At 32.2% G+C, this 23,691-nt stretch overlaps 2 protein-coding genes across 4 annotated transcripts; one reads left to right on the forward strand and one right to left on the reverse strand.

Annotated features, from left to right (window-relative positions):
• Positions 1-1,390: 1,390 nt before the first annotated feature.
• Positions 1,391-10,733, reverse strand: LOC105319468 (uncharacterized). 3 transcript variants are annotated; one of them, XM_066084618.1, is made up of 5 exons: positions 10,591-10,693; positions 9,944-10,125; positions 7,945-8,394; positions 5,511-5,720; positions 1,391-2,431 (listed from the first exon to the last, which is right to left on the reverse strand). In XM_066084618.1, exons 3-5 carry the CDS (start codon positions 8,336-8,338, stop codon positions 1,779-1,781), a joined length of 1,257 nt encoding a protein of 418 aa, XP_065940690.1. In that variant the 5' UTR covers positions 8,339-8,394; positions 9,944-10,125; positions 10,591-10,693; the 3' UTR covers positions 1,391-1,778. The 3 variants fall into 3 exon arrangements, with proteins under 3 accessions (XP_065940690.1, XP_034318679.2, XP_034318678.2); XM_034462788.2 differs by lacking the exon at positions 9,944-10,125 and having other exon boundaries at positions 10,591-10,733; XM_034462787.2 differs by lacking the exons at positions 9,944-10,125; positions 10,591-10,693 and adding an exon at positions 8,790-9,074.
• A 3,392-nt stretch (positions 10,734-14,125) lies between these two features.
• Positions 14,126-15,991, forward strand: LOC105320013 (uncharacterized). The gene is made up of 2 exons (XM_066084624.1): positions 14,126-14,293; positions 15,313-15,991. Exons 1-2 carry the CDS (start codon positions 14,167-14,169, stop codon positions 15,798-15,800), a joined length of 615 nt encoding a protein of 204 aa, XP_065940696.1. The 5' UTR covers positions 14,126-14,166; the 3' UTR covers positions 15,801-15,991.
• Positions 15,992-23,691: the final 7,700 nt, after the last annotated feature.

Consider the following 23,691-nt stretch of genomic DNA (forward strand, 5'->3'; position numbering starts at 1 on the left):
GTTTTTTAATGAAATTAACCCTGTGACCTTCAAAACTATTCAACATATGCATTATAAATTACGGTTTCTACTAACAAATATTCTTATCTTAAAAAGTTCGCTCCGTTTTTCAAAATCTACGATATAACATCAAGTTATTTCATAATTCAGTTGTGAATTTTGACATGATTATGCCCTTGCAATATTGAATTTTTTAAATGACCTCAAAACCACAAATACATCTGCTTGTACCATGCGACTGCCATATCACGTGACCACTATGAACATAAAATATTGTACTGTTATATATATATATTAGAAATATATTGCATTTGAGTGACTGTTATTGATTTTAAAAAGGACATGCCAGTTTAACTAAAGTATATGTGTTTTCATCACAAAAATTTGCCCATATTTTTATTGACCGCCTTAACTGTACTGCGTAATGATGTAGCCATGCATGGAAAAGTATTGTGAACATTTTTGCATTTTTCAATTGTACCTCTGTCTTTATCTGTTAGCTAAAAGGATAAGATATATAATTCAATCAGTTCCTGATAAGGTTAAATCATTACATATATTAGTAAGAGACTTAAGAACCGTGACTTCTTACAAATTTACTACTACAATGTTGATTAATTATGTTATTTTGGAGTATTAATATAGGATCTCTCATGATTTGCGATGGTATATGATTCTCATACAACGAATTGTGTGTTTTCTATTGAATAGGGAATAGAAAACATACAACGAGTTGGATAAAAATCATATGCCATTGCAAATCATGAGAGATTCTTCTCATCACGTTTTCCACACATTTTGTTAAACCTCGATCTTTTCTGTAAACATTATAAACGTGAGCCGCACAACACATTTACTGAAAGAGGTCAACAACCTCACGCACGGAAAAAAAAAGTTCTTTCTAGAGTAACACCAAAGTATTGAATTTTCTAACAATTTATGAAAAAAATAAAACAGAAAAAAATTGCTTCACATTTATAACTCTACACTTTTCAACTGTACTATTCTGTTACTTTTTATTGCACGTCAATCATCCCCTAAAGCTACGTAATGTTTATTTATGACCTCAAGTGGCGTACAAACACAGTGTGATATCAAAAAATTATCCCACGAGTGATATCCATCGTATATTGAGAAAAAAATGTGATAGACATAATTATTTACAAATTAATAAATGGTGCAGAATTTTTAGACAAGAGGTGAACAAAAATATCTCTTTAAAAGCAGAGGAACAAACCTTTTTTGAGATTGTTCAAATATGATTTTGCTTAAGTTCATATAACTTGCTTTCATTTACTGATTGATCTTTTTTGTTGCATTTCTTTCACAGTTCCTTTTAATAACTTTAATAGTTCAATTAAAATTTTAAAAAAAATAGAATCAATCATAATTGCTTTTGGACTTTTAATAAGTGAAAAAAAAAAGCATTATGTATAAGCACTCCTCAACTATATCATCTAATCAATTTTATCATCATCATTGACATCTTATCAATTACATCATCATCATCATCATCATCATCATTGACATCTGATCAATTAGATCATCATCATCACTGTTGACATCTGATCAATTTCATCATCATCGACATCTGATCAACATCATCATCATCGTGTAAACAAAGTTCATATTTGAAATATTGATTAAAAACTTTAAGAATTGGTTTAGCAAGGTTAAAAAACAACAAGAGTACAATATTCATCTGTCCATTTAAACATTCACACAGGAATTTTTTTTATCATTAACATTTAACTAGTGAAAAATAAGTGGTGAAATCATTACTCATAAATGTCACTCCAACTCCAATGATTCCTTTCAAACATCATTTTACTCAGTTTCCTGTGTTTTTCAAACAGGTATTCGTTTCGTACAACTCTTTCACGTTTTCTGCTTTTCAGCCTTGAACGATCTGAAGTTCCAACATTTCCAAATGACATCTTCTTTTCATAAATATCAACATTGTCCCTCATCTGAGAGAAGAACTCTGCTTTATATGTGACTTTCATGTCTTTAGTCAAGCTAGAGCAGAAGTATTTATAGTTAACAACGAGCCATGAAACTAAGATGGCTGCCATGTTAATCTTTCTTGGTGTCTCCTCAGATGTTTCTGTTGTTTCAAATAAAGGAATCATTGAACTTTCCAAGAGAACATCATGCTCACAATCATAAAACATAACAAGCATATTAAGTCCTCCAACTGCAACACATGGTGTTAAGAAACTACTCCATTCCGGATGAGTTTGTCTCTGTAGGAAAGAAAACACAATTGTCTCTGCAATTATCTGTCCATTCTTTGACAAAATCTCTGTTGCTGCCTTTGTTTCAGCTGATTTTCCACCAGAGTTTCCCGTCTTATCTTCATCAACACTCTCGAGGATGATATCATTGTTGATAAGGATGTCTATGCTTCCATGCCAGACCTGTGTGTTACCTGAATGGATATGACATGGTTTAAAATTAGCAACAAAATTAGACTTAGACAACGAAAAAAATAATGGGTTTTTTGGGTACTGCTGCATCAGGACATATACTGCAACATTAATTTACTTTATTGCCATTTTGAAAAAAGGAAAATCTTAAGTTTTTAGATTTTGTGTAAAAATATTAAAATTTGTTTCTAGTTTACTAATCGAGAATTCAAAGAAAAATACAATGTATCTGCCTACCACATTATATCTTAAAACTTTTTGGCCCAAGAAACAAAGAATTAATTATTTTGGCCTAAATTTCAATCATTAAAACTTCTCAAGTTTGAAGTATTATTTATAGCTTTTCAAAATAAATATCAAGTGATTGAATGACATAAAGGATCAAGCTATTAGAATCAAAATCGCCATAAGTTCAACAGTTTAACTTTGTTGCTCATACATTGTATGTATATATTATGGTCTCATGGTTGTTCCTTAATAAACATTTTTGGAGGAATTGCTTAGTTGCATGGGTCCAAAAAATCAAATGTTCAACAAAGTAAGTAAAGAATCACATTGGTCATGTTGGTGAAGCCTTTTCTTACAAATCAAAATATTGATGAAAGTGAGCGCAATATGATTTTTAAAAAACTTATGTTACATGGATTTGCCCATTTAGCCCTTGTTGTCAACAACACAATCAATTATTTAAGACTGAACAAATTCAAAACAAATTTTAAATAACTGTGTTCACAGGGTTTGAAATTAACAGTCGCCCACTCGCCATTTGCGACTAAGTTTTCGTGTGGGCGATTTGAAAATGCAATTCCAGGGGCCCACATGGCGATTAAACAATTCCTGATGCCAACACATCTTTTTTCCAAATATGTCCGAATGTTTCATTTTTCCATTAAGGTTGATCACTCAGACGCTTATTTTTATCTATCTTCACTGTAAACCCTAAACGTGTTGATGATCAAGACTACTGAAGGTCATTATCAGTCAAGGGTTTTGTAGTTCAACATGAAAGATTACTTTTTTAAGCGTCTAACTGATTTTGACATTTGCTATAATATTTCGATTTATGGTAATGGTTGTATCATCCAGTCAAAAGAAAAAGATTTTTATTTGTAATAGGAGATGGATTAACCAATACAGATGTAAAGGAACAACAAGACATGTGGTTGATTCAGAAGACTTGAGTTCTGAATTTTAGAAAATGAAGTGTTTGACAAGTGAAAAGCTGTCAAAGTGACAGCAAACCGGGTTTTCTTTTATGTGAACTTTATCCATAATCCATGTCAACCCATATCCAGTGAAATGGTGTACCCCTATATGCAATATTTTGCTAAAAAGTGACTAAGTTCAAAAGCTGGTATTTTTTTCATAAATTATCAGAAATCAAAATCCTAGCAATATGCACACCTCTGATATACCCTATGTACAATTGATCTGCAAAAGAACAACTTCCTATCTTGAAATCTGTAGGAGGAGTTATACATACCCTATATGCAATATTTTGCCAAAAGTGACTAAGTTCAAAAGCTGGTATTTTTTTCATTAATTATCAGAAATCAATATCCTAGCAATATGCACACCTCTGATATATGTTCAATTGATCTGCAAAACAGTTACTTCCTATCTTGAAAACTTTAGGAGGAGTTATCCGTACAATGAGGGTACCCTATATGCAATATTTTGCCAAAAAGTGACTAAGTTCAAAAGCTGGTATTTTTTTCATTAATTATCCGAAATCAATATCCTAGCAATATGCACACCTCTGATATATGTACAATTGATCTGCAAAAGAACAACTTCCTATCTTGAAATCTGTAGGAGGAGTTATCCGTACAATGAGGGTACCCTATATGCAATATTTTGCAAAAAAATGACTAAGTTCAAAAGCTAGTATTTTTTTCTTAAATTATCGGAAATCAAAATCCTAGCAATATGCACACCTCTAATATAGGTACAATTGATCTGCAAAACAACAACATCCTATCTTGAAAACTGTAGGAGGAGTTATCCGTACAATGAGGGTACCCTATATGCAATATTTTGCCAAAAAATGACTAAGTTCAAAAGCCAGTAATTTTTTCATAAATTATCGGAAATCAAAATCCTAGCAATATGCACACCTCTGATATAGGAACAATTGATCTGCAAAACAACAACATCCTATCTTGAAAACTGTAGGAGGAGTTATCCGTACAATGAGGGTACCCTATATGCAATATTTTGCCAAAAAATGACTAAGTTCAAAAGCTGGTAATTTTTTCATTAATTATCAGAAATCAAAATCCTAGCAATATGCACACCTCTGATATAGGTACAATTGATCTGCAAAACAACAACTTCCTATCTTGAAAACTGTAGGAGGAGTTATCCGTACAATGAGGGTACCCTTTTGGCAGCCGCCCGCCCGCCCGCCCGCCCGCCCGACCGCCCGCCATTTTCACCATTTTAATAACCGGATTTTTCCTTCGGAAAACCCGGTTAAAAATTATAACAAAAATCGAAATTCAATATGAATGTATATATGTTCAATGACATGTAATTAAAAAAGATAAAAAAAAATTAACTCTTTTTTCATCTTTTTTAAATTAAAAGTGCGGGCAACCAAATTTTGATGTGGGCCCCTAGTGTGACGAAGCTTAGTAGCCCACATGGCTAGCAAAAAAATCAAGTTAGTTTAAAACCCTGGTTCATGAGAAAGATTATCTACCATTGTCTACCAGTATTACAAAATTATGTCTTGTCAAATTTAAGATGGAGCAAAACTGTTTACAACTGTTGAAGCTGGCCACAAAGAAAAAAATGGGGTGAAAATAAATTTGTATACAGTATTGAATACTGTAGAAATATAGGGGAATATTCGCCCTTGTTTTATTTTTGCTCTGTTTATCCTCGTTGTAAGCCAACAAATTTAAGAGTGGGCAAACTCCTATGTCTGAGACTATTTTTCTTTACTAACAACTTTGTCTGCGTGAATTCAAGTTAGGCGAAACAGTTTGCAAGTGAAAATAGGCGAAAATACCATGGAGCAAAAATAACCCTGTATACAGTATTGATTAGACCAAAGTAATAAGTAAAATACCATACCTAAACTAGTATCACCAAATGTTCCGTTAAGTTCACAATTACGTTGATCACAGGGGCAACCATTTTTACATTTATCTGCGCGGCTCTTGTTGATCAAATAACGATTGGTTGTTGCCAGCTTCCCAAACAAATGATTGGCCAAAAGAAGAGATAAATCTGTCTCCGACAGCTGCTCAGGGTCATCAACAGGTAAACCACTGCCTTCATCAACTGCAACATTTTAAATGAAACATAAAAACCTAATATTTAATCTATTAAACTAAAACAAAATAAATCTTTATTCACCATATTCCTAATTTGAGGTACTAGTAATAAAAGAGACTAGTCACTATTACCTACCAGTGGCTAATCCAAATAATTTATATACAATGTCATGTACTTTTTCTCAAATGTTTATATTTTGTTGCATAATTTTTCATTTATCTATATGAAATTGTAAAAAATGTCAACATGTAAATTTATTTACCAAATTATCTACCAAAATTAGCCATATTATTTTATGTGTATATATTAATATATACATGTAATGAGCAGGCATGTATTAAGACAGCCAGATAGATACTTTTAAACGTCCTCTCAATAATAACATGTACATTTATATGCAGCATTAATATAAAAAAAAATTAAAGCATTGAAGTACTGATGGGAGTTGATTTTATCGATTATCATTTATTTTAAAATCAAATTATCTTGACTGTCAATAAGTTTGTAGTTTGTATTTGAATTACGCACTTTTTTATAATATGAATTTTTAGACTTTTATGACAAGAATTTCGAGAAATCCCTTATGAATCATGTTGTGTAATATTTAAAGATAGATTTCAACTACTAGTATGAATTAGTTATCGAAACAATTCTAAAACTTGTATGGATCCAAGCACTATTGATATTGAACTCTAGTCTGGTTTAACTAGACGCTCGGCTGTCTCCGTTAATATCGGTCAAGCAAGAGAGCCCCCTCTCTGCTTGTTGCAGATTTACGGAGACAGCCAAGCGTCTTGTTGAACGAGACTACATGTATATTAATTCTGGCATAGGAATACACAAGGCTACAAAAATATCTAAATTGTTCGTAGTATGTAAAATTTGACTTTTTTCAAAGTGATTATAGATCTATAATTTTTTTGAAAAACAATGCTTCAGCATACATTACATCAAATTTTTTTCTATTATTTTCAAGAACTTAGTCTTGTCAGCGGTGATAATTTGTGCTTAGGTCCAAACACTGTTTCACTTTCGGTTTGCCAGAGTAACTGCTTTTGTTGTTTTGTTTTGAACATATTTTATTGAATAAACAAAAGGATCAGAAACAAGTTCTAACAACTTACAAGTTCCTCTCCTTAAATATAACAATAGTTGTCATGCATATGAATATAGAGCAAAAGAATATAATATTGATATACACAAAGAAATATTATTTAAATCTCAAGGATTCGTCTATAAACTTTTGTACAGAAGCAAAAATGCTTTTGTTGATATGTAAAGGAAGGTTATTGTTGCCATATAAAAGTAAATCAGTATCAATATTGACTAAATCTAACATAAACAATTGATCAAACATGTTGTTTCTCGCTCTAGAGTATTTTTTACAAGAAAAAAAGAAATGATACACATCTTCTGTTTTACCACATAAACACAACAGATTATTTATAATATTACGTTTACAAAGATCATAGTTTAATACACAGTTATGTCTCAGCTTTGTATGAATAATGTTGGTACAGCGTTTACCGAAAGAAAAATAAATAGGGGGTTTCGTAACTTTGGGCATATGTTTGCAAAACAAATTGATTGAGGTGGCTGTTCTGGCTTCTATTATTCTAGTATTCATTTTTTTTTTAGCTAATAGTAGGGCTGTGACAGCACTTTTTGGTACAAGAAATACAGGACCCTCTCAATTTGGAAAACTCATTGACATAGATCTTTTTATAGTCATAATGGAAAAATTGAACATATCTATATTTTCAGTGAAATTAATGTTTACCATGATTTATCATTTATTTACATCCTAAAATTTCAAGTTTAACATCACATTTGCTGTTGGAACTTTTTTAATTAATGAAGTGGTGAATTTTTTCATGAAATTCGGAAAATCTGTTGGGTTTTTTTTTGTTTTGGATTTTTTTGTCAGGTCAAAATAAAGTTAGTGTTTGTTTGGAATTGCCTCTTGCCAATTTCATTTGCAAAAAATAAACGATTTTTTTTTATCAGGAGATTTTTATTTCTAACCATTTTTTCATAAGTTAAACTTCTAGTTTGATAAATTAAAAAAAAATCCCCCCCCCCCCTCCTGGGTTTAGAAACCTCCAGGCGGCAATTCCAAACAAACCTTTTTTTTTAAGAATGGCCTCATAGTAATGGATCCTTTGAGTTTCTCTGGTTCAAATTTGAGGTGTAACTTAGTGACAGCCCTCTACAGAAATATGTCACTTACTTGATTTAATGAATGACAGCAACTTCCTTAACACAATTTGCTTCTCCTTGCTTTCAGGTATTGTTTTATTTTCTATGAATTCTATAAGCATGTCAAGTCCATGGCGGAATATATCTCCCAACAAGAACGCTTTATTCGACTCCATTTCTACGTCACAATACGCTTCTGAGAATGCTTTGCCCCGGTTAGAATCCGCTGCGTTACAATTACGAATTCTGAATGGCCGAAGCGTAACTGACTGTCTGTATGCCTCATAACATAGGCCATCAAGTGCTATGGCTAATTCTGTTTTTAAATTATCAGAAATATCTGGGAAGTCGTAATTTTCCTTTGCAGGTGTTGAAGTTGCAAGACTTGTAGACACAGAAGAGTCATTTGTGCTTGAAGTTGCCATGACAATACTTTTGGATGGGGTGGATCAGAAAAGCTGGCCAACTCCTTCCTCCAATTCTGAAGTTAAAAATAAAAAATAAAAATAATACCACAAAACAAAGAATGAATGCCAATGAAATCAAAATGTTAAGCATAAAGAAATACTGGATTACTGTAAACGTATAGCATGTATTTCATAATAATAAAGCATGTACAATACTAAAAATGGCAGAACACCTCACATAAATTGTGACAATTTTTAAAGCTATTAATTTAATCCTATCATCTGGGGTACTAACTTAATACTGTTTGCAATGTAAAAATCCCCATGATAGACTTTCTATTTTTGGTTATGTATAAACCTGAAGCATTTAAAATAATCTGAACTTTTTTCATTTTGGTGAATGAATGTAATTTCGGCACGAAGGTATTTATGAATATCGAGATACAGTCAAAACTGCCAAAGTGGTCACCTTTCGTATGCAGTCATTTTATTTCCTCCCGGTTAAATATCCTATATGATTGCCCTCTAAAGGGCGGCCACCTGTCTATCGTGGTCAGCAGTCATCATGTTTTGATTCGAAACTAAACTTTCAACATGCATTTGATTAGGCAACCATTTTGGTCAGTCTCACGATTTACACCCGGGGATTTTGACCATGGCTTCTGAAAGTCAGGTAACTTATGTACACAATAATTATATGTCTGAAGCAAAAGAGGCCAAATCAATTGATGTAATATATAATTGGCAGTTCAGATACAGATGACAAAAAAGTAAAATTGTTTAAACATGTATTTACAGTGATTGTTTTATATATAACCTCGTGAAATAGGTGTCAAAAATGATTGCGATGAGGCCAATAATTGTTTTATTGAGGTATTTGATGATGGCAAATTCTTAAGTTTCTAGATCTATTCAAAGGTCACCTCTGTTACATGTAAGTGGTCACTTTGGGTGCCTCCCAAATGTGACTGCTTAATACAAGTTCCACTGTATTACGCAAAGACTTGTGGAAGCAAAAACTTGGAACAGAGTACAGATGCAAAGGACACTTGGACCAATAAATAACACAAAGTTTGACTATCGCTTTCTTCCTTGCAGTAGATCTATAGTCTGTCCTAAGTTATTTTTTCCACACATTTTCTTAAATTATTCAGTAGTTATAAATACCTCATGATTCAGACAATGTTCATTCAATGGTATTAAAAAATCCAAAGATTTCCCTTTTGAAACGCCCCCTCTAGCTTGTCAGGTTTCAATACACAGGTTAAAATAGAAAGTCTACGGAGATTTTGCATTGCATCAGCCATTGTTAAGCCCGGATGATAACGTTCAAAAAGTGTGCGAGGTATTCCAAGTGACTTCCAAATGGAGAAAAGATGTCAACATTCCCCAATATAAATCTCCCTAGAAAATTTGTTATCGTTCTTGTGAATTTTTCTGAGTGAAAAATGATAATGTTTGAATGAAGTTATCTAGCTTGGACATTTTCCCTTTCATCGATATTAATTGCACTTCTTTCACAGGTATGTGTATTTTTAAAAAAATTGTCCAAATGTGCTGCATAAATATCTTGGGGCAGACTATACATATATATTTTTGGAATTACTTGAAAAAAATACATACAGTAGTGTTTGTGGATTCGTTCCCCGTACGGGCTATCTAATAGCCCGTGACGTCACCACACGGGAATCTGAACGAGCAATGATTCTACCGTCTGCAGCCAGAGAGAGAAGACGTAGGACATGTGCTAGACGAGGCGACAGGCAAGTCCAGCGACAACCCACATATATCATCAGTGATAGTAACTAAGAAATACATGTACTATAACATCATCATTTAATTACAAGAGGCATGACCTAAAACCCTTCCATCTCCGAAGCGGAGAAAATCATACGTATGAATTGACTCCCCCTAGCTGCAATAAGGTAGCCCTCTCCTGATTTTTTTTTTTTCGGAGAGGGCTACATTATTGCAGCTAGACTCCCCCATACTCTTTGTTGACTCCCCCGCATTAGGGGTTCTATACGGTTTTATAGGTTCAACCACTTTTGCTGCTACGTAACAATAAATACTAGGCTAATTTTCTTAGGCTACCAGTACCACCACACAGGGAATTACAAATCCCACAACCACAACAAACTCCATTCCTTGACACAAAGTTACAGAATTTACTGTAAATTAAGTTCATTTGCAAGAAGTGTGAAGTGTATACCACGCAGGCCGATATAGAACGAAAGAAATTCTCTAAATGTAATCTTAATACCGCTTACCTTAAGCTTTTAACACTTAGAGCTGTCCAACTTCTCTTGCGATTAGTTATGAGACTGACATTTTTTGTAAAGTTTGTTCGTGACGTCAGGCACTGTACTTTCGTTTTGAAACAGTGTCGTTTCGATCGCCATTACTTTCGGACCTGGTAATTTCGACCTTTTCTATAGTTTTGAATCCAACAAAGTTACATTTTCGAAATATTTACAAATAGGAATTGAATCTTTGAAAAACATTGATGGCATTTTATGCTAATTAACCTGATCAAATTTAAACTTTAATTTAGCAATATATCAATTTTTACCAGTTTAAAACTGACGTACATTGTACAGTACATGCAGTTCCCGGATCGGTTTCTTTCGTACATATTCTAGGCAAATATGCGTGGATTAGCTTTTGATTGTTCACTATTAAAACTGCTGACCGTAAGTAATCTTATAAACGTAACGTCCTAATATTTTCGAAAGACGCAGTACAATAGTAAAAAAAAATGTCACTGGCAAAATTGACCAGACCGATCGTCGATGACATAATTATTTAGCTAGCGTGGTGAGTGTGAAAGTAATACTTATTACATCGTGTATATATATATATATATATATATATATATATATATATATATATATATATATATATATATATATATATATTTACACTTGCAAATGTTTTCCCTTATATAACACTGTTTGAGCAATCCGCTGTTATTTCTGCATAACATCATTATGGGTCAAGAGGTCAAAGTAGCGCATGAATAGTGTAGGTCACTACTTTTTCTATGTACACAAACTAATCGACTTGTACTTGTGCTGAAACACACCTATTAGATATCGTAATGAAAACATAATTTGGGCATAAAAAATAAACGTATTTGTATTTTGTTATACGAAGTTTTATTCATTAATTCTCATAAAAAATATAACATTAATTGTGGGGATAGGCCTTTAGAAATTTCGAAATGCTCATTTCATCAAATTATCTTTATAGCTTGCGGACATTTATCCGTAAGTTCAAACGAATTTATCATTATGATCACACATTGCCATTTTGAAATCACTAATGATGATTTATTTAGAAAGTAAAATAAACTCATTTTCCATCCATCCTACGGCGCCAATGAGTCTCAAAAAAAAATACCGTCAGTACTTGAGCTACATGTTGAACTAACGGCTGCCTGTTCTCGACAATATTGGTTCGAACGTTAGACTGATTTTAAGACAACGGTGTCCCCTGTATGGTGCTGGTATATATATCAACGTTCGAAATGTTTCCTGAATTTAAAGATCAAAGTATAGTTTTATGGATAAACATAATTGTAGAGACATGTTTTTGTCTTTAATAATATTATGAATTATGTTTTATTGTTGTAAAGATGTATGTACAAAGGTCAATTACAATACTATGAGTCTCAAATTGTTTGTTTGAACCAATTACGATTTTCTTAATCATCTCAATCATTTTTACCTATGACTGAACTTTAACCAATTTATTCTTATGACCAAAGGATTTTCATGACTTATATGCATACAGTAGTTGCAAAGCACAGAAAAAGTTGGGATTTGACGATTGTACAAAATATAAAATATCCAAACTTCGTAGAACATGGAATTTACTTATGACAAAAAAAAGTTCAATCACATTACATATTGACATATCAAACTCTATCTAAACTGAATAAACTCGAGAAAATGCCGAGCATTTCAACAAAACATATTGCATTATTCTACCATTACGCAAAAGATGATACCGAATTACCGATAGCCTGAATATATTGCATTTTAGTTCTTTCTTAATACATCAGATGTTGCTTAATTTGCGCAGGTAAACAGTAAACTGTTTGATTTACCGAAATCTCTGTTTGATTTGATACGTAAAAATCAGGAAATACAAGCGACAGTTCCCAAGTTAACGCAAAGCATAAATGAAAACGAAACGAAAATCACAAGCTTAAACCACCGTCATATGTGAAAACTGTCAACGCATTGAAATATTTAGCCTCAATTTACTTCACAAAATCGGCACAAATGTATTTTGCATGTTTCAAAGATTCCCTTCGTACACGAACTGTTGCACAACAAACAAATGCATCAAAGTCAGATCGACCCGTTTATCGTATAGTGTCATGGCTGCTTTAAACAAAGAACCTCCTTTTAGAATTATGGAATACGAGTCTTGGTAAAATGGGTATGCAAACCCGGACCGTGGCAAAATAAAAGCCGGGGCAGATCGGCAATCGTCAATTCCAAATACGCATTAATTTGCAGCAATATTTACAGCGAATACAAATATACTGGTCCATCAAATGTCCTGAAATTTTTACGAGATTAGCAGATTAATAACTGCCAATCTTTTGTTTTGCCCAGGCCAAGTCTTGCCTGCCCATTTTACCGGATGCCGAACCCGAAGCTATTAAACTGATTGAAACACACCTTTCCTTTCGTAATAACTCAGATTTGAAACAGAATTAGCACTTAATTTTTGCAATTTATATTTTCCTTACATAAGGATTATTACGTTGAATTTGCCTCAGTAGTTCTTGAGAAGAAGATTTTTTAAAATGCACCCCCCCCCCCTTTTTTTTTTTACAGTTTTGAGGCTTTCTCCGCTTTCAATGAAATTTTTTTTTTTCATTTCTGCAATTTATATTCATCTTTCCATATGAATGCTTTGAGCCAAATTTGGTTGAATTTGGTTAAGTGGTTTTAGAGAAGAAGTTCAAAATGTGAATAGTTTACAGACGGACAGACAGACAGACGGACAGATAGACGACGGACAAAATGTGATCAGAATAGCTCACTTGAGCTTTCATCTCAGGTGAGCTAAAAAGTGTTAGGCTGGCAACAGTCAATAGTTAAGATTAAAAATGTTTTAATGTTTTAGTGGCAATATAGCAATAGCTCTATCATGTGACAGGCTAAAGACTTGATAACAAATGTATTTTTAACTAAAAATGAATCAAAAAAATAAAAGCCGAAATTCGGTGATTTGAATGTTCAACTTCTATAAGTATTTCGAGGATTCGCCATTTAACAGGGACTTTTGGACACGATTCATTCTGGACCTTCGTAATTAAACTACAGTATGTGTGTTTCAAAATTTTGATATAGTCGTTTAATCTATGAATCTTTATTGATACTTACCACGATTCGATGGATGAAAACGGCTATTATTAAATCATCATTGTTCCTGGGGGACCAATGTTCGTGTCTTTCGTGGGTAACCCTTGCACATGCGTTTACATCCCCACGAATGTTTTACAAGCATTTGTTTAGCATTTATTACAAATTCGAATTTAATACCGACGAAATTACGACCCCACGAAGAGGGATATTTTTCTAACCACAAACATTGACCCAAACAACAAAAAAAAACAAACATTGACCCCAACAAACAAAAATGATTCCACAGTATTTATCTGATGCATGCTAAAAAATTTCATTTTATCTAAACATGAACCTACAGTTAAGTATTTTAGCGTTTTGATAATTAAAAACCACAAAAAAAAACCCCACAAAAAACAACCTGGATTATTTATGATTATAGATACTCTATATTTATAGGTACTCACCACGATTCGACCCATGAAAAAGATGGCTATCCAACCCATCTATGCTTACAAGTTTACCTCCACCAGTCACGTGAGAGTCCGTGGTCCTTACGATACGACCATTGAATTTACCGGAAAAGGAGATACAACGCGTGTCCAAGGTAATTTATACCTATTGTTAAATGTTAAATTTTAATGAAATACTGAAAACGTACCGTTACAAAGGCTGGATGAGTGTGGGCATTTTTAGACTCTATTGATTGAAGAAGATTATTTTGTATTGAGATATGAAAGGGGCATGGTCAAGATTTTGGTAAAAAAAAAATATTTTTCCGATTTTAACGAGTACGACGCTTCAGTAAGGCATTTTCAATAGGCAACCAAAATTTGAGTGTCATTTCTTGATTAATAAGCGAATTACAGAGCTTACAATCCTTCGCTATGTAAACAAAGCTTTTGTTTACAATTTGAATGTTGAAGTGAAAAGTCAATGTTTAGAATGTGTAAATCGTAAGGAAAGGTTTATTTATGCTTAAAATGAATAAGAAAATAGACAAATCAGCTTAAAACATAATTTGCTCTGGTATATTGAACCCATGTAAACAAAAACAGGACACGAGCCTTGTTTACATGACGAAAAATTGTGAGCCCTGTATCTTGCTTAAAACTCATCGACTGGCACCCAAATTTCATTTGATCATTAGGAATGCATTTCTAAAGCATTGTAAATAATAAAAACAGAAATATAATATTTGACCAAAATTGTGACCATTCCCCTTTAATTGGAAAATTATCAAATTTAAAATTTAGGGATATTTAGTTATAGTTTATAGGTAAAAGAAAATCCTAATAAAAAGAAATTTACAAGGTATTCTGTTGACCACCCAGTCTCCTTAAGATAGAATTGTTCTACACATGGTACTACACACCAGACTGTTTTTTTTTTATTTTGCATTCCCTTATCAACTGAATGTTTTAAAAAAACCTAGTAATCATATCAAATGTTTAATCAGTCAACGCAAAAATACTTGACACACAAATCCATTACATGTGTATATTTTTTTATTACTTAGTCAACTTCGTCGTAAGTTTCTACGTCATTGCAAAAATAATTCTAATTAAAGCAATGATAATCTATGTTTTTATCATTTTGAATAAACAATCACCTGTTTTTCTGCAGTATCCGATTTTAGTGGTGTATCCGAGTTTGAAACAACAGTCCCCGTAACAGAGAGGGCTATACTGTACAAATCAGACAACGCCTCGGAACAAATGATGTTCTTTCTGGGAGACAGTCTAGAAGACTACCCATCAGAAAGCTATGTATACGGAGAGACAGACTGGCAGGTTGGCATCACAAGGAACGTCGACGGCCAATTCACAACATACTCATGCACGGCAACTCGCGACGAAACTTCTGGCAACGACCGAAGATACATCAACTACGATTTCAAGATTCAACTGGAACAAAATGGCGCAATTCTTAGCAGCGCTATGGACTATGTTGATTTTGCAAATAATGTGGCAACGGGCTCGTACGACATCATTTTAAATACTCAAAACCTAAGACGTGATGGGGTTACAGTAAAAAATCTCTATGTAGAGGTTCGAGTAAGGCCTTTGTATAGCGTTGACAGGAGTGTCAAGTGGTGGTTTCCTTTACTTTAACCGACGGCGGCCGTTACAATTTTTTGACGGACTTATTCACGGTTTCTCGTTGAACAGAAGCTTAATTTGGATTTTTTTTATATCTTGACTTCAAAGTTTTTTTCAAACATTTGGTAGATGAAAAGCTAAATGTCTATTATTCATTTTAGCTTTAATGTAAAAGGTTAATAAAAATATATGAAAAAACTTAATAAACGATTGTTTTATCAACATGTACAAGTGAGAGGTCTGGAAAAATAACAGAATGGCAGTGCCATACAGTCACCTTATATTGAACATTCAGTCGACCTTCAGTTAATGCAACAGTCGAGAACATATATATTGGGATGAAGAGCTTTCACAAAAGTGGTAAAGTCAAACGTAAGAAGACCTATTGAACTAAGAAAAACATGAACAGTGCAAAATGGATATTGACATATATAATATAAAGAAAGCTGAAATAAAGTGATATATGGCAACTGAAACCACAATGCACAATTTTCCTGATAAATACGCATGCTCTAAATGTTTCCATTACTTCCAAACACTTAAAATTGTGTAAAGGCGTGCTAATACATGTACAACTTTCATTGTTTGTACGATATTTTGAAAGAAAACAACCCACTTTAGAAGTTTCATTTCCATTTTGCGTAGGTGGTCATAGGGCGAAAACACATATGTACAAATAGTGACTTCATAAGAATTGTAGAAAAAATACAAAAATCATGAATGTCATTTCAAACGTGATTAAACATCTGTTTTCATTCATCAATAGCTACTACATCCATAATTCAGTAAATTCCATCAGATGAAACCGAATTATAAGACATTGCCACAGACGAATGATAGGTTTGGTTTTGCTGACGATATTTTTTGATCCAAAAGTTACTAATCTCCTGTAAATTGACCACAGTTCAAATCAAAGATAGGAAGACAAAAGGGATCATTTCTACTAAAAAGTGGATGCAACGAGGGCGTGCCAAAGTTCTTTTCCTCTGTTTTTTTGGGGTTTTTTTGTTTTGTTTTTTGGCTTTTATAATATTTTTTTTTTATTTTAATGATGCTTAAGTAGAATGTTTAGATAATTCATTGATTTGAATATAAACACATAACAAGGTGCCAGTGTAATATTAGAAGTTAAAATCAAAGTGTCATCCATGATTGGCTATAGGGACAGTCAGGTTACATGACTAAAACCTATAAACTGTATATTAACTAAAGTACAGAATGGAATAGGTGAGTATCGGTATCAGCAATGACAATCATAAAAGATTTTGATCGTTTAAAATCAAAAGATGTGTACTTTTTTCCGAAATTCACCGCAATGTCTAGTTTAAGATGCTATTTCTCACTTTGCGATTTCAACATGGATGAGAGAACATCATGTTGTCATACGAGTTTTTTTCTTTTTTTCACTTTTCACCACTGTTAAATAAAAGTGAAGTCCCAAATTGTGTTCTTAATTGATAACTCAAAAATCTTGTTGTAGTTTTCTTATCGAAATATTTCTTCGCAATAACTAATTCTTACATTAACAGGAACACGAAAAAACTTTTAGAGCAAGTAAATATTACGGTTCCGTTATTCTCTTAAAAGTTTTAATTTATAAACGTCTTGGTACTTTGCTTACTGAACCATATAGGTCTATCTAGGGCCCCGACAGGCAAAGGGCAACATGGACCCCAATCCTTTTATTAGTTCAACTTAGCTGAAACTCAAATGAGCTTTTTTAGTCATTAATGTTGAAATACTAAAGCTATAAGCACTAACTCTGGTGCAGACACTGTTTAGTGTATTGGAAAAATATCAATTTCTGAGTATAGATAGTTATAATTAAATTCCAAAAGCTTTATGTAATCCATAGCTTTAAAATGCAAATTATCGTTTAGTTTATTGTCAAGGTTAAATTAATTCAGTCGATCCTGTTAACACAAAAAAACATAAGTTTAATATTACTTACATTGAACGTATGAAACCAACTCAAAGCAGTAATCATTATATTTTGAAAAACTCTATACACAAAATTGATTTCAAAAAGGATTTCATAAGGATTTGTCTGTATACATACTCCATGTACTGAAATTGACACCCCTTCCCAATTGTGACCCTGTTTTCCAAGACTATGATTTTGACTAATTCTCTGAACACTATCTGAGGTTGCTCTCACTAACGTTGCATCTGTTCTAAAGGATTGGTATTGCGGTCCAATCCTTATCCGGGAATCATGATTTGAACAAACCCTACTTTTTAAGATCATCATTTCAACAAATTTGAATTGATATCATCTGAAGATGTTTCATCGAAGTTTCAGCTTTTCTTGATAAATGTTTATTGGGATGAACATTTTTTAAAAAAACTAACAAATGTCCAAAAATTTCTTATCCCCATGATAGATGCCGTGGCCCTTCATTTTTACAGACTTGAATCTTTTTAACTTAGTTACCCTTTTTGTGCCAGATTTGGTTGAAATTGGCCCAGTGGTTCTGTACAGATAATATTTGATATATGTTTTAAAAAGGATTATGTTCTGAATGCGCGATTTTAGTTTTGATGGATGGCTTGCGAAGCGTGAAATCTGCCGAGAGTACTTTCTAGACGGAGTAATCAATAACGCAGATTGGCTTCTTAACGTCTTGGTGAAAATTAAATCTGTTGGCGGGCAGATACATGCAGAAGGACATCTTTGGATAACTAAGAAAAGTTGAACAATGAAATATAACAATTTGATGCGATGATAGTTTTGATGAAAAAAAACTTTCCAGAATGGGGTGCCCTGGAACACTGGTTGACTAATTAGTATCAATGTTTGGACGAGGCAGATGCTTTGATTTGATTACATTGGTTTAAGAAATCCAGAATGGCAGATCTAGATAATTAATTTTACCTCAAAAATTTTTAAACCACGACAAATTTGTAGCAAACCTTATGCATTAATTTGTAAACAATGACCAAAATAAATGAATTCTACGTCTATATGGATAACTGATGTATTCATTAGATAGAGTGTTGAAGAGGGTGATCCGCCCCCAATTGCTTCATCATAGCAGTTTTCAGTCTGAAAAACTTTTTAAGACATTGATAAAATTGTTGAGTACTTTTTAGTTTATAATTAGATTTTTAATCCACGCTCGCTCTTTTGAATATCTCATACCACGCATACTTTATTTTTATTTTTTTCCTTTTTTGATTTTAAAGAATGTTAAGAAAACAATTTTGTAAGAAAATATTTTTACACAGCATAAAGAAAAAGTTAATCAAAATGTTCAACATATTTAGCATTGTACATTGTATCATATTAATGTGAAAAGTGTAATGTAGATACTATTTAAATAATCAGATATTGAAGAAATTTTCCATAGATTAAACAATTATAATAGTTGCACAGCATTATGATTTACATTATCGAAAACTAAAATGTACAGTAATTTGAACAAGCATTCTGAGAGTATTGCATAAGCAATACACGTCCCCTACCAATTTGTAGATATTTGTAAAAACAATGCACTGTTATGCAGAATATCATTTTTACCGTCTTCTGTACCCCGAATCAACAGACCAACCTGATAACGAACCCGATTGTAATTATACAAAAAAAACCTGTCGATTAAATTAACAATACAATGCTTGAAACTATTTTATAGAACTTATTTGTTTGTTAGAAACAATTAAAGGAATGGTACAAGTAATGCGCAGTATTATTACTGACTACATACTATCCTTGTTTATTCAATACACACTGAAACCGATACCGAACCCGAACATTAAAAAATAAGAATATAAAAAATCAATATTTTCTCGAAAATATGTCAACCAGCCGCTACAAAAAAGTAAACTTGATCTGTAGTTTGACATTTTGAAGCTCTTCGGAAAATTTCATGTCATTCCTCAAACGCATAAAGAAAAAAAAAAGCGTGGAAAACTGAAGTGGGACAGACAGACGGACGGACGGACAGACAGACAGACGGACGGACAGACGGACTGACGGACGCAAAGGAAAGCTATAGTCCCCTCCAGTGAAACCGGTAGAGGACTAATAACTATATTTTATGAGTATGTGGGACCGTGAGAAAGGTACATGTTAATATATGTGATGGGATATGTAACGTTTTGCATTTAATTGAAGAAAAAAAAATAAAACACTTAACCTGATTTTTTTTTTACATCTTAACTTACCTTTTTAATGCAAAACCTCGGAACATAAGATATATGTTAAGTGGTTTGCATTGAAATAAGAAAGGCGTGGAGTGTAATACGAGCAAACGTGTTATTATATTTCTGTCAACAACAACTGAAACAACCACAGGTGTGGTATTATTCTTTCTACCTGGTTACAGAAACGTGGGAGCAGCAAGACTTTTCAAAATGGGACTACTCGTGTATATTTTACTGTTTATATATGGCTCCAGAATTGATGCATTTGGTAATTATTTTTCATTTAATTCATTATTGTATTGTAGTAAAATAACCACAAAAAAAAAACAAGCAATTTATGTGTATTTGATATAATCTATTAGGAACTGTACGGCGCACAGGTTTTACATCATGCACTAATTCTTTACGACGCAAAATTTATATCTTAATAATTTAAAGGGTCCAATCTTCCTGCTTTCTTCCAGGTAAACTTTATATTACATTTGCAAGACGATGTTTGATTGAATAAATTTTATTAAATCAAATATAAAATATTTCAAATCGTATGCAAATATATTTTTAATTGTGATGCAATGTCCAAAATATAAATAAACTATAAAGCATATAAGTATGTAATAAAGATATACAAGTTATGTAAATAACTAGGTGTAAGAGTCTCGTATAATTATGCGGGACGACGAAGTTTATAAATGAAAGATAATAGGCAATTGATACAGTTATACAAGCATGGTGTCAAAAATTGTGTAGTGATAAATGATATTCTCAAGAGTTATTTTAACTACAAGACGTAGGCACCAACAATTAATTGAGTTCGTGTTTAAGTTAAACGGTAAACAAATGGACAAGACGCAATTCGATCCACTGCAGACTGGGCCAGAGAGCTGCAGCTAATTCCGTTTTACTTTGAAAGCTTTCATGCTGTATTATTATTGCCATAATACATTAAGCTTGTTGTATCACTGCACTGCTAGTTAAATGTACGGAATAGCAGTATTTTATCACATGCACAAAGAAAAGAACTGGATATACTTGCAAAAATAACTTTTAAATGGTTTAAAATGATATTTGGTGTTCCAACTGAAGGTTGTTTGTTGCTTATCTTAGTTTTTAGATCCCAACAGAAGAGACATGTGACTTTTTTTTTTTGACAGATTCATTAAAGTTAAATTTAAGGGATAAGAAGGTTTGTTATTTGATCCTTTTTTATTTCAAAATTAGTATATAATCCAAATTCAATTTTTAGTATCAGAAAATGATTACAATTTTATTCTGAACAGAACGTTTAGAAATAAAAAGTTAAAGGTCGAATTCCTACCTTGTTTCTATCTATATCCAAAATCATTGTTAATCGGTTGTATATCAGTTGCATTTATTAATATAAAGTGTAAACACAATTTATTCATAGCATAACCACAGAAACTGAGGATTATCAAAATGGCAAACATTTTTGCAAAATGTCGCTGTCGACAGTTTGAACTTTATATCACAATGATATTCAAATAAAACGTTTAAAATGTAATCATACTATCAAATATATTTTTCTCAACTTAGTCTTAGTTAATATTCTAAAGTTTTGCTCTAGGTCAAAATGCTATGACTAGATATATGATGATTACTAAGAAAACAAATATTTAACACATAAAACAGTAACTGACACTTCAATGTTAATGATATTGTTCAACATTTCCAAATATCGTGTTGCTAATGCTTTCTTTTCTATTTACGGAACATTTATTACGTAATAAATCTGATACCGATATTGGAACATTATTGACAGACTGAATGGCAATAACACGTGCGTTTCAATAGATACCTCTTTAAGCGTTTTTTATCAACTGGAAATAATTTCGGTTCTAGTATCATCAAGGTACATTTCAAAGGTAAAATAAGAATTTTTGATATTAAATATCAATTGGGTTATCACTTGACTGTGAATCGCTCGCAAGTAATACCATGTGCTCTTATAAATTTTGAGTTAATGTACATATAATAATTTTGATGACAGTTGTAGTTTTAAAAATTACAACATATAATAATTTCTAGGAAACTCGGTAATTTTTCTGCACTTATACAAAAGTTCGATGTAAACGATATAATGATATTGTAAATGCTTTTATGTATATAAATCGAAACCTTATTAATCATGATATTATATACGAAAAAAAAAAGGGTCACTACAGTTAATGATCACAACGTAGTTTTTCTTTACAAGTTTCCTTTGCATACAAACTGTCAATGAAATAAAAAATCGTCAATCGTATTTAATTGCCTTTTAGTGCTCAATAACTATAATATTTGGAAATATAATATCACTGTGTTATTGTTAACATAGTGTTTGCAACCTTCATTTTGACAGAATATCTCAACACAATGTCCCTCATCATGTATATCAACGGTTATTACTCATGGTACCAACCTACAGATCCTACTCAGGTTATCACTGCTGGTCAAAGAACCTTAGAGGCAATTAGTTTAGGCTTTTACAGCCCAAAACCTATTGAAGTGTGCGAAATAGAAATGATAGGTAAGACTTTTTTAGCATAGTTGAAAAAGGACACCCATTTTATACATGTAAGTTTTTTTTTTTTTAATTCTAATTCATTCAAATTGCAATTTAGTATTAAAGTTGCGTTGTTTTTTCTGTAATACAACTGATTTGGTCGGTGAATTGTCAGTATTGTAGTTAATATATGGAAGCTGATGTTTATATTTTTAAATTGATTAACAAACAGTTCCACAATATATGTGTAAAACAAGCGCAGAAATACAGTGTCTTAAGATGTCAGCCATACGTGCATTGCGTATTTGCATGCCATTTAACGTTTGAACTACCGTATGTACGGTAATTTTCGCGATTATCTAATTTTCTCTTTATTTGCGATCTCTTTTGGAATAACACACCTGAAGAAAGGCACTTAAATTAACAGGATTTTTTTGATAATGAAAGACATTATGATCAACAAACTGTAAAAATAAGCGAAAAATTTGCAGTTTGGGGATAAAAAATGAAATAATTATTCCAGTAAGTAACAACGAAATCCCCTTCGGGATTCGAACTCGGGGTGTACGGATCACAAGTCCAACACTTTATCCACTTGACTATGGAGTAAATTACTTGTTCCCATAAAATCCCTTTACTAAAACAAAATGTCGTTTCGATCAGCTGTCAGCCATTTTGTGATGATGTGTTATTCCATCTTAACGAGGCTGGGAACTGGCTGCCATTTTAAAGAGTTTGTATCTCTTCACTTAAAAGATTTTCATTTTGATGTTCTATAACTCTTACATCGTACTGAAATTGTCTTTTAAAAGAAATGGATATGATGGTATTAAAGCATCAAATCAATTGATGGTAAACCTAGGGTTACAAGATGCCAAAAAATAATTTTAGCTATTTCCAGCACCTTTTTAACTTTTCAAAGGAAGGTAACTTACAAAACTCCAAATATTCTGTTGATATATTTTTATTTCTTTTTTTTCTTTTTAATTTACCATCGAAATTGTTTTTTATGCTCAATCTTTATTACATATGTATTGATTATTATTATGTTAAAATTTGAAAATAATCTTGTGGCTACTTTTTTTGTTTTACATGTTTGCATTTGTTTGACATATATATTTTTTGGTAAAATTGTGATATTGTTCTTAAAAACAAAAAATGTTAATTTTTTTTTTTGTTATTGTGTTAATTAATTGTGATGTTATTGGTATGTTTTTTTCCTTTATTTATATTTCATATACTTTTAATAATTCTTTTTTT

Source organism: Magallana gigas, chromosome 1 (genome assembly GCF_963853765.1).
Source record: "Magallana gigas chromosome 1, xbMagGiga1.1, whole genome shotgun sequence".
NCBI lineage: Eukaryota > Metazoa > Mollusca > Bivalvia > Ostreida > Ostreidae > Magallana > Magallana gigas.

Coding starts and splice junctions, on each gene's coding strand:
- LOC105320013 (XM_066084624.1), top strand. CDS start 14,167: ATGAAAAAGATGGCTATCCAACCCATCTATGCTTACAAGTTTACCTCC. Junction 14,294..15,312: donor AGATACAACGCGTGTCCAAG/GTAATTTATACC, acceptor GTTTTTCTGCAG/TATCCGATTTTAGTGGTGTA.
- LOC105319468 (XM_034462788.2), bottom strand. CDS start 8,338: ATGGCAACTTCAAGCACAAATGACTCTTCTGTGTCTACAAGTCTTGCA. Junction 5,721..7,944: donor GCTGTCATTCATTAAATCAA/GTAAGTGACATA, acceptor AAAATGTTGCAG/TTGATGAAGGCAGTGGTTTA. Junction 2,432..5,510: donor ATTTGGTGATACTAGTTTAG/GTATGGTATTTT, acceptor ATATCCATTCAG/GTAACACACAGGTCTGGCAT.